The sequence below is a fragment of the Podarcis tiliguerta genome (assembly GCF_965153285.1).
Source record: "Podarcis tiliguerta genome assembly, chromosome: 5".
NCBI lineage: Eukaryota > Metazoa > Chordata > Lepidosauria > Squamata > Lacertidae > Podarcis > Podarcis tiliguerta.
This window is the reverse complement of record NC_139538.1, coordinates 40,516,151-40,528,465: the sequence shown is the minus strand read 5'-3', so window position 1 is coordinate 40,528,465 and position 12,315 is coordinate 40,516,151. Positions and strand designations below refer to the sequence as shown.

General features: G+C 38.7%; 1 protein-coding gene across 1 annotated transcript; it reads left to right on the top strand.

The window, feature by feature from the left end:
* The first annotated feature begins 6 nt into the window (after positions 1-6).
* Positions 7-10,636, top strand: PARL (presenilin associated rhomboid like). Its single transcript, XM_083443876.1, has 10 exons — positions 7-167; positions 1,551-1,731; positions 2,505-2,645; positions 3,490-3,538; positions 5,330-5,425; positions 6,461-6,610; positions 7,558-7,628; positions 9,053-9,154; positions 10,040-10,137; positions 10,329-10,636. Exons 1-10 carry the CDS (start codon positions 94-96, stop codon positions 10,423-10,425), a joined length of 1,059 nt encoding a protein of 352 aa, XP_083300002.1. The 5' UTR covers positions 7-93; the 3' UTR covers positions 10,426-10,636.
* Positions 10,637-12,315: the final 1,679 nt, after the last annotated feature.

The window sequence follows — 12,315 nt, the reverse complement described above, 5'->3', positions numbered from 1 at the left end:
CATCCGGCGCCGCCAGCCAGGCCACCCCCCTTTCAAGATGGCGGAAGGAAGCGTCCGCCGACCCGGAAGTGTTATTTTCTGAGGGTGAGGAAAATGGCGTGGAGTTGCTGTGCCCGACTCTGGGTTAGACAGGAGTTATGGGGTAGTAGTGGAATCCGGACACACAGGTAAGGAATGAAGCGGAGCTGCTACCCATAGGAGGAGGGCGGTGGGGTTCAGATGAAGGGGCTGGAGGTGGGAGAGGTGGTGTGCTGCTGCGGGTATCGAGGAGTTCGCTGCGAGGGTGTGCCTGGGAGAGCGGTGGGGTTGTCAACTTTGCCGCTCGGCTTTTCCAGGAGTCTGTTATTTTAAAAAAGAAATACGGCACTCAGAACGATGGGTAGGATCCAGTTCCTGTGTCTCTCTTTCCACCCACCCTGATCGAGGGCGAGGAAGAGGGAAAGCCTGTAGTAAAGGAGTGGCTGTGGATGAGGGAAGTACGATGTCTCCAGACACTGGTCCAGCACTTACACAGCCTCTCCTAATTCCGACGGATTGGAGAAAGAGAGTTGGGTGTGTCAATGGCACAACGGTGCATTGATAGACAAATGGACTGAAGTAGCTTCGCAGAGTCTAGTACAAAATGAAAATATAAGATTTCCTTGGTAGTATCATGATAATAATTACTTATTTGTTAAACATACATCCCATCTACCAAATGATGTTTAAGGTGCCTAACAGCAATGATACAAATATAACAACAGCAACAACAATAATAATTAATAATATCCAAAGTGAGAACCAGAAACAAAATCATTTATTGTTCTGATATCCAGTCCCATCTGACAAATTATGATTCTGAAACTACAATTTGAATCTTTTTGTCAAGTTTCAATTGATATTCCTACTGAAATTACAAAACATGGCTTAGGTGTTTCTTTTTTCTTATAAGCTGCTGTTTGGGATAACATCTAGGGATGATTAGGAAAAGGAGAATAAGACAGAAACTGTACTTTGCCTATATAGGCAGAACACAAAGTATCGTTTGGGTTCCTAAACTACTGTTAGTACAGTGGTACCTTGGGTTACATATGCTTCAGGTTACATACGCTTCAGGTTACAGACTCCGCTAACCCAGAAATAGTACCTTGGGTTAAGAGCTTTGCTTCAGGATGAGAACAGAAATTGTGCTCCGGCGGCGTGGCAGCAGCAAGAGGCCCCATTAGCTAAAGTGGTGCTTCAGGTTAAGAATAGTTTCAGGTTCAGAACGGACCTCCGGAACGAATTAAGTACTTAACCCGAGGTTACCACTGTACAACATCATAGTTTAGTGTTATATCTGAAGTGGCCTAAAACAACCATGTAAGCTGCAAAACAAGTTGACATACAAACTATGAAAGGTAATATTCTGGATAGGCAAATCACAAAAAGATCGTAATACTTTGGAGTGGTGAGAAGGTGCTTTTGGTTTCTCTTAATCTGTTATTTTTGAATAAGAAACTGATATTTCTTAACATCTTGGAAACATTTAGAATGAGTCCACTTTGTGTTCCATATGTATTTACTTTTAGAAATACCCTATATACACAACAAAGAAATGGATTCAGAAGACCAGCACAGAAGAGTGATCCGCAAACACCAAACCCAAAAACTGGTATTAAGCCACAGAAAAGTAGTTTGTCTCCTCCAGCCTATCAAGAATCTTCCCGTTCAGTGAAAATCCTTGTGAAGCCATTCTTCTTTACAATTGGGGTAATAATTGTTTGATATTGCAGATAATGTGTCACAGTCCGTATGTAATTATCAAAAACTGGTTTGTTTAGTGGTAAGCTACAGAATTTTCATATAGAACAGGGATTATATAGAGGTGGGATTTTGGCAGGCAGACCCATTGCAGCACCATGACAGCTGAAGATATGTTTATCAAATTTTTCTAATCTGTAGAACAATTAAAGTATTGGGATCCATGTCCATATAATGCCTGAGTAAGAAGAACAGGGCTGCCCACATTCCCATCCGTACCCACTGTTTCTGTTCTGAACACCGTAGGTCTGAATGGGGCTTCTACCCATGTTCACTTAAATGTGAGTGGAAACATCTGTGTAGTACAAAATCCTGCTTTATCAAGATTCCCATCATGTTCTATTCACTTTAAAGCAAACACAAGTAGATAGACCTCAAATGTTTGCCGGTCAGTCTGAGAAGTTTGAAAACAGGTGGTCGGGGCCAGCTTTTGCAGTGATATTGGGAGCAGACCCAGCATGTGCAGCCCCATGCCTCCTGTATATATAGATAGTTCCTATTTAGGCATAACACCCAAATTAAAGCATTTAATAGAAGTTGTATTCCCAATCTAAAGACTCCAAAAGCTATGTAGGGAATAGAGATCAAATATTATTGGTATTGTATGACTGTAGAGGTCATGCCATACAATGAGTTAACAGTCTTCTGGTGCTAATTTGAATGCTTATGGTAACAAATTATCTGAATTATGTGTTACCTGAAACCTTAATTAAATATATTAGTTTTCAGGCTGTGCTTTTGGATCAGCTGCTATTTGGCAATATGAACACCTCAAATCCAAGGTTCAGAACTATTTTGAAGATAGTCGAGCAGACTGGATGGATAAGGTGCGACCACAAAAAGGGATGGACTTCAGAAGGCAGGTATTTTGGGCACTAATTATAATTTTACTATTGAAACTATTGTAGATGATGACTGAATTTTTTTCTATTGTGCCTTACCTTGCAAAGCCTTATGGATATTATCGTACTTTTCTTGACAAATCTCAAGGAAAAGCCCATGAGGAATATATATATGTATGTATGTATGTATGTATGTGTGTGTGTGTATATATATATATATATATATATATATATATATATAATGTTCAATAGTAAGAGAAAAATTAAATATGTTCAATAGTAAGATGGTAAGAAATAACATTTTTAATTAGAGATGGAGTCAATTCATTAGCACTTTTTTAATTTATTTGGAAGATTCTTTCACAAACTCGAAACATACCAGTTGAATATAGTTAATCACAGAGGTAAATTGATATAAAAATATGTATATTAGGAAAATGCATCACTTAGAAATCAGTCATAAAAAGGAACAAATACTTATTTACTGCATGGATATAGTATTTAGATTTGTTACGGATAAGAGTTATCTCTGTACCCACTTTTCTTTATGGCCCTGCCCATCGTTGGCAGTTTACCCACAAGGTAATGTTACCCTTATGTTAAAAAAGGTTCCTAGCCTTGGTTTACACTAACTAGAGAGGAGTGCAGTTATCTTTTGAAAATAGGTGTTTGTTACCTATGCATAATTACAGTTTTCTAAGAAAAGTTCTGGGATAGAATATTCTTCTTTTGTTTTGTAAACTTGATTTCTTCAAGTTTGTGTATTGAAAATACTAAATTGCATATTAGTGAGTTTAATATCCATTGTCTTGAGATACTGTATATATTGGATCAGACCAGATTAAGACTGCTCATTTTCTTTCAGGTTAACCAGTGGTGGAATAGTCTGAGCAACGGGCAACGTACTGTGTCAGGTTTGTGTTAGCTTACAAGTATTAGACATTCTCAGGAAGAGAAATATGGCAAACAGGTACAGTATGTCACTAGATAGCTTTGATAACATGCTTACAAGTTGTTAAACCTAAGGCAGTCTTTTCCACCTGTGTGTTTAGTTCGCTCCACTACATTATATATTTTGGCCTAACATTATGTAATATTGCTCCCTAACATAGAGGGATGCAGTGCAATTTTATGCTCAGATTATTCCTCCTAGAGCAAGGATGGAGAACCTGTGGCCTTCCAGATGTTGTTAGACTGCCAACAGTCCCAGCCTGCATGGCCATAGATGATGAAGGCCAGACATTTCTCACCCCTGTTCTAGAAGGTTGAAGACCCTTGCCTATTGCTTTCCATAAGACTTTCTCCATGATTATGGCTCTGTCACACAAGATTATTTCCCACATAGAAGCTGGTTCTGTTACTGGAAAGTTGTAACAGAATGTCAAAAATAGTTTGCTTACTACTTAGTAAATGTTTTAATATAATTATGATACAGTGGAACCTTGAGCTTCTCAGAAGCCAAACATTTCAGAACTCGAACACCAAAAACCCGGAAGTAATTGCTTCCATTTTCAAACGGCTTCTGGGATGTTTTTTCCCCCTTTTTCTCCATTGACTTCACTGACCGCCCTTTGCGCCTTGGTCTTCAAACGTTTCAGAAGTCAAACAGTCTTCCGGAATGGATTACGTTTGACAACCAAGGTTCCACTGTAATGTGTTATTGGGGACTGAGAAACTGATATTTCATGAAGAATACAGGGTTTACATGTTTTATTTCCACTCTCTATTCTTCATCAGTAAGAAAAAAAAATTAAGGGTGGATTACAGTTCATTAGAATTTTGTAGGCAACTTTTGAAAAGTCTCATATGAAAGCAAAAATACAAGTAGTCTTTAAAGAATGTTTGAGCACAATTATTTGTGACCTGAATAATTACTGGGTTGCATCCAAGGCATGGGGGGAAAGGAACTGCTTGATGGGCCAAGTCCTTACCTGCAGGTCAACTCTGACAGTGCATTGCTTCAGTCACCTGATGTCATGATGACCCCAGGTAACCCATTTTCCTTTGCCCTCATGGTTTGGTTTCAGAATACATGGGCAATGGCACAGCTTTTTGCAAGTGTCAGTAAACAGCTCATTGTGGATGCTTACAAAGCCCAGTGCAGTTTGATTTCAAATAATCACTACCATCATTATTGCTTGAATAGTAGTAGTAGTAGTAGTTTTTTGTACCCTGCCCATCTGACTGAGATGCTCCAGCCACTCTGGGCAGCTTCCAACAAATATAAAAACATAATAAAACATCAAACATTAAATACTGCCCTATACAGAACTACCTTCAGATATCTTCCGGGTTTTGTGAATTGTGTTGAATGGACAGTGCAATTTTGGCTTTGCTTTGTTCCTGAAAATATTCTTTTCAGAAATATATATTTCTAGACTTCCCTTCATCCATTTGGACATGTATGTGGGCATGAATAAAGCTATTCATACAAATACAATAGAACCATGAAACTGCAGCATTACTAACAAACGAGAAAAGTCAGAGGCAGCACTAACAACAAATAAATATATTTCACCTGGCCCTTGAAGGGTTGTAATTCTGGTGCCAGACATCTCTTTCTGGGGCGGAGAGAAAATCCACTTGAAAATAACTGTTTTGTGGTGCTTGGGTTTACAATAACTTATTTGTGGGTTGTATGCATTATATATTATAATGCTTTCACTGCTTGTTTTGTCACTACACCTTTCTTGTTAAATCCATAGGCATTATAGCTGCAAACGTCTTTGTATTCTGTTTATGGAGGATACCCTCTTTGCAACGAGTAATGCTTACATATTTCACATCTAATCCAACTTCTCGTAAGTGTGCATTAAAATACATGCAGAATTGTGCAAGATTTTGTTTTGTTTTGGGGCTGTGGATTGACCACCTGATTTAAGGAAATACCAAGCAAATTGGTTTCCACAATACAAATAGTTTGGGATGGACAAACTAATGAAACAATTTACCTGCATTAATATTTTTAGCGTCATGTAAATATCTTACAGAATTAGAATATATTCTTACTTTGTGATACACTCAGTTCTAAACTAGACAGGGAAAGAAGATGATAGTCAAATATGCTGAAAGAGCATACCAAGGCCTTGAAAAAAATATGCCAGGCAGATACACCAGCTGTAAAAACACAAAAATATCTATGTTTTTCAACACTTAGTGGTAGTTTACTATAAGCTAACCTGTGACAATATATACTATTTGCAGAAAGGTGGGATAAAATTCAGATTCTCAATTAAAATTTTGGTATCTTCTTTCCTTCATAATTTGTAAAACCTTGCCTAACAGGGCATTAGAAGTGAGGGGAATCTTAGTTAATTGTTTCCTCTATATTCACTTGTCCTATCTGTGACCAGTTTTTCAATGTTATGTATAATGTAATGTTTCATTGTTTTTTGCTGTTGAGGAGTCCCATCTCCTAAGAAGTGGATGATTAAGATTTATTTAGCTACTGTTCATTTTCATCCTTCTCAGCTAAATCACTAAACTGTCAGGAAAAAAGTTTTCCATGCTGCCACAAGTTAAATATTTTTATGCGCATGCCAAAATCTACAGTGGAGGGAAAGCTGTAAAAGTCAGTGTACAAGTGTGACCTAAGAGGCACACTGCAGGCAAAAATGTTAAGGTAATCTTTTTAAAATTATGATTAAAGAGTGGTGGGCTCTTCTGAGAAGTAAAACCATGTGCAAAAACATAATGCTTAATGATTCTGAAAACCCAATGATGACTATGTTTTTTCTTGCTAGAAGTTCCATTCGAATAGTTCAACTTGTAAACTGTGAATGGAGAGATGAAATGCTAAAGTTGTCTTAACCGCTGTTTTCTTCCTTTTGCCCTAGGAGTTGTGTGCTCTCCCATGTTGCTATCTGCATTTAGTCATTTCTCATTTCTACACATGGCAGCCAACATGTATGTTCTGTGGAGCTTCTCAACCAGTATAGTCTCTCTTCTGGGACGTGAACAATTCATGGCAGTGTACCTTTCTGCAGGTAAGAAGCCTTCCTTGGTTATCTCTTTATGGCAGGCACCCCCAAACTCGGCCCTCCAGATGTTTTGGGACTACAACTCCCATCATCCCTAGCTAAGAGAACCAGTGGTCAAGGATGATGGGAATTGTAGTCCCAAAACATCTGGAGGGCTGAGTTTGGGGATGCCTGATTTATGGGCTCCTAAGATGATATAAAACTTGTCTTTGACTTGCACTGAAGTTGCTTTTATTATATGTTATGAACATTCTTTGGTCATTGGAGAGAAACTGACATTCATCAATACAATCCTCTTCAAACATGTCTGGATGAAGATTAGTTTAGAAAATTCTAAAATAATTAAATGATGAGCTTCCCAAGCAGTATTCTGTGAGCCAGTATGAGTACTGTCCTGGGCCCAGGATCAAGGGGCCAGCTACTAGGATTGGGTTTTTTGGTCCGTTAACCACGGGCCACCTTTGAGGTGTCACCACCATTCTAATTTAGAGGTCCTTTTGATAGTTGTTTGGGGGTGAATTTTTCACGGAATTAGCTTTCCTAAATTAGGTAGGAGAAGTTACACTTGCTAAAATGTTATAATTCACAGAAATATAGAAGAAGTGATATTGCATATTAAAATAAATAAAAATAAATAAAAGGTAAATGACTTCTTTCTTGGCTTAGGCATAGATCATGCTTCAGAGCCCCCGAGGAAAAAACCAAGGAGAAGTGAACCACTTCTGAAGCTATTTGTCTCAATGCCATAAATCAGTCCAACTTTGGAGACTCTATTCTGGATGGACCTGTGATCTGCCTTAAGAACTGCATGTTCCTCTGTAGGGCAGTCCATTGTGCTGTGAAAGCCATGGGTTTAATGAAACAAATGAAACTAGGACAGTAAAATAAGAATATTTAAATGTTTCATGTCCCTCACTGAATCCGTGCTTCTGACAACATTATTATTTTTCTAGGGGTTTTTTCCACCTTTGTGAGTTATTTTTGCAAAACGGTCACAGGAAGATTTGGATCATCACTTGGAGCAGTAAGTCCTGCTGAGTACAAACGAATCTGTCTGTTGTGAAAGACTGGTTTTTGGAGCAGATTGTTTTATGTTTTCAGAAGTCAAGTTATTTTGGGGGGAAAGCTACAGTGGAGAGTAGGTTAGAAATCTAATGAAATATTTGGGGAGGTGGGGTCGGTCTATAAGCTCCACCCCAGCAAAAGTTACTTAGTTAACTGTTCCCTCCCCCACTGTTTAGATCCGTGGTTCCCAACGTGGGGCACATGCCCCACAAGGGGGCAATTTGATTTTTAAGGGGGGCAATTCGATAATGAGTTAGACCAAGTTAATGGCTTTCTCCACGTGAATAGGAGTTCACTTTTTGAATAATAAGAATTATATGTCAAGGGGGATGGGGGGGCATCAGGATTTTAGAGATGTTTAGGTGGGGCATGGCCAAAAAAAGGTTGGGAACCACTGGGTTAGATCGTTTGTATAATTCAAAAGAAAAGAGATGCCTCAGTATCAGATAAGTTATAAGTAAAATAAGTGATGGTGCCAACTCAAATTTGTATAGTGCTCGTTTTGTACATTTTCATTTTTGCAGCAATAAGAACTGTTTCCAGCTTGTCTTCCATTTAAACACTTATTTGGAAACAAGTCCCACGGATTTCAATTAGATTCCTAACTAGCTTTTTAGGATTATAGTTTTACTTACTATATTTCTGTAGCCTTATTCTGAATTAAGTCCCAATATCAGTAGGACTTAATTCACAGCAAAGCAACTAATTTCCACTGCAGGTTTTATCCCCAAGTACATTTTTACTTGGGGAGTAAGTTTCATAGAACTCATTGGCACTGTCTTCTGAGTAAAACATGAATGAACTTGTCAATATCAGGAATAAGTTGGGTATGTTATATCAGATTGTATTGTTTTCACGTTTATATTTTCTGTCTTGAATATCAGAAAGATTTATCCACAGACAGGAAATAGTCTTTGCTTTCTTAAGGAGAAGGGATTTGCCACAGGCCCCTTCATTGAAATCATTCTTTTAAAATAGCTGTAGTGTTTGGGTGACATTCAACTAAGTTATATGCAGGGCAGACACAATAAGCCCATCAATATCAATTTGTCTATTCTGAATAGAACTTTGTTGGATATCATCCTTCGTCTTTAGTATTTCTCTTAACTTTTAGGGTCTTTGCAGCTGGCATAGCTGAGAACCTGCTGCCTCCATTTCCACATCTTATTGGTAACAGTTAATGGTCATTCAGAACCTAACTGTTTTTGGCAAATAAAATTAACAGTAACTCACTTCTGTTGAACCTCTGGTCAAGATAAGCAATAATCTTTTCTGACTTCAACAGAAATTCAATTTTAAATTTAATTTTTTTTGCTTCTGTATTTTGCATTTTTATTGCCAATTAGCCAATTTTAATTTTTTTAATTTTTGCTTGTATTCTAGTCAGGTGCTATAATGATGGTCCTTGCAGCAGTGTGTACGAAGATGCCAGAAGCCAGGCTAGCCATAATATTCCTTCCAATGTTCACATTTACAGCTGGAAATGTAAGTGACTTGAAAGAACTGAAGCAACTTCTCTCTGTTGCTACCTGTTTTTGTCTCATGGGCTTAACTTAAAAAGATGCAACAGAAAAGGGAAAGGGTGAGAAGGGAAAATGAAAACATCAGAACTCAGGCACCTATTGCTAAACATTACATAGTGATTCTTATAATGACCATCTAGAAAAGAAGCAGTTAAGGGAGGGGAGGAACTAGGTTTGCCATATTTCAAAAAGTGAAAATCGTGATTTCCGCGAAACAGAACAACTTTGCATCCAGTCTTCCTCTTCTGCAACCAGATGGAATGACTGCTGTCAGGTGGTGGGTAAGCTGGGTCCCCAAAGGAGCTGGTCCCTCAGCAGAGCTGGTGGAGTGGGTCTTCTAATTTACCAATACAGAACTGAGGTTTGGGAGAGAGTTACCGTATTGGCCTGAATGCGCATCCGCAAATAAGCTGTGCCTTTAAAATTCAAGGCTTATTTGCAGGTGCGGCCCGCCTCCTGGCACTCCATCCCCAAACCGGTGCTGGGGGAGGCCACCTGCCGCTGCCCCTGCGCTCCTGGGTTGCTTCCTTGGGGGAGAGGAAGCCACGCGCTAAGGTCGCAAATATAAGCCACACTTTTTTCCCAAATTAAAGTGCGGCTTATATTCCAGCCAATATGGTACATTCTCAAAGTTGCTCAATATATCCATGGTAGAGATGGGGCTTTAACTCAAATCCAGCTACAACCCTCGCCCTTGTTCTCATTGACTGGGCATGACTAAATGGGATTTATGAATGTGGACTAGATTCATTTTATCATTGTTGGAGCTGCTGAAACATGAAGGCAGTGTTGCTTGTGTGTGTGTGTGTGTTATTTGCCAATGCTGTACTTGTTTACTCATTTCTAGGCTTTAAAAGCCATTATTGCACTGGACACGGCCGGACTTATTTTGGGTTGGAAGTTTTTTGACCATGCCGCACACGTTGGAGGGGCTCTCTTTGGCATGTAAGTTTTTGTACTGTGCTAGCACTATGAGAGTGATGCTTCAGTGTGTTGTAGTTTGTCTTTTCTTTATTTAAAATAGCCCTGTAAAATTTCTACTGAGAAGTTTTTGGCCCAAATGGCTTTCTGACATATACCTATAATGTGTTCTGTGAAAGAATTTCAGTTGAAGTTATGCATTTGTTGCTTTTTAGGTGGTATGTAACGTATGGGCATAATCTAATATGGAAGAATAGAGAACCAGTGGTGAAGGCATGGCACACAATAAGGACTTGGAGACCAAATAAATGAGGTGGGGCTTGCAACTGGCGCTTTTTAGAAGAAACTTGTACAGAAATGGCGTGCTTCTTTGAAGACTGGAAAGTGGATTGGTTGTTACATTACTTACACAGTAATGGAACCTTCAGTTCTAAATGTGCTAATCCACGCTCAAAATAAATGCATTTATTGATAAACACATAACCAAATAGAAAACAATAAAGATTTGTATCTCATTGCTTTATTAAGGGAGTCTGTATTTTTCCTCTGGCTATTTTGGAGCAAAAATAACATTTGATCAGTTGCCTGATAGCTTCTCATTTAGAAATAAATTATATTAAGATGCCAACAGTTCTAGTAAGATCCTGTTACTACAGAGCTCTGGTTAAGAAACTGCGTTAACATTCTCCTTGTCTTAATCTGCAATGATGTTTGATATTATTAGGCATATATATATATATATATATATTTATGCACACACAGAGCTGTGCTCTACAACTAAGCTATGGCCTCTTTCAGATATGTGGGGTGGGGAGGAGTAGTACAAATGCATTTGCTGCAGGACGTCTGGACTGTGAATGGAAGGGCATGCACAATGGACTGCTCTAGGCGAGTCCCTTACTAAAAAAAGAAGCCCCACAATATGGGGGCTGGCACCATTTGCTAGTAGCATTCATTAAGACTACACAGATGACTTAGCTAGACCAGAATAGAAACCAACCTCTTTCTCTCTCCCCTTCCTCCGCTTGTTAAAATTGCTGCCTGACATCTCACTTCAGGCTCCCTCTCGGGCACTGCAAAATGTTAAGAAGCTCATTCTTAACAAAGGAAAGGCAGCCTGTTCCAGACCCTCCAAGTGTCCCAATTTTCCAAGGATGTCCCTGATTTAGAGAAGCCATCCCAATTTCTGCTTTGATCCTGGAATGTCCCACTTTTCCATAGGATGCCCCTATTTTCACTGGAGAAATGTTGGAGGGTATGGAGTTATCCAACCCCCAAGCTGTCTGGAGGCAATCCCATATAGGGAAGTTTTTAAATGTTTAATGCTTTATTGTGTTTTTATATATGCTGGAAGCTGCCCAGAGTGGCTGGGGCAACCCCGTAAGATGTGTGGGGTATAAATAGTAAAATTATCATCATGGAATGGGATGTCCCTATTATCATTGGAGAAATGTTGGAGGGTATGCTGTCCTTAGGTTCTTTTTAGGAAGATTTTCTCGTAAGGGAGGAAAGGACTCAAAAAATGCTCAGAGGCATTCAGCCCTTTTTGTCAGGATTTTGGAAAAACAAGTTGGCAACCCTACTTGTTACAAGAGCCCGAGAAACAAAACTATCACAGATCCTATACCTTTTGTGACAAAGGGGTTGGGCCTCCTTGTGATTTAACATAGTGCAATGAAAAGTTTTTTGGGAGAAGGAGACTCTTAGGATATGTTACTTTTTGTAATAGCAGTCTCTGGTAATGATTCTATTAGGCTTAGGCTTTAAATATTTGATGATTGGCCATCTTCTGACAATAGCTAGCTAGTTAGCCAAATGCCACCCTCTGGTCAGATCATTAAACTAACTCCTGCAAGCATAGTGAGGGAAAGCTGTCATGTTAAATATCATAGATAATTTTTTATGGTGGTGAAGGATATCCCAAAGGCGACCTGTAACACATATTTATAATACTATTTTTAGAATTTTTCAAGTGCATTACATTTTATTTATATATTTATGCTCTGCTCTTCAGTAGATATCCTCAGAGCATTTTTCAATATATACCGGTAAATAAATGGCAGATCCTATAGAGTGGGGAATTCAGATTTACTGACCTATTAAAATTCTAGAGATAGTATAGCAGGGAGTTTAAACACCTTTTACCCATAACTTTGAAATAATGAGGCTTTTGTATTTGATTAATTTTATTGTGTTAGCAAT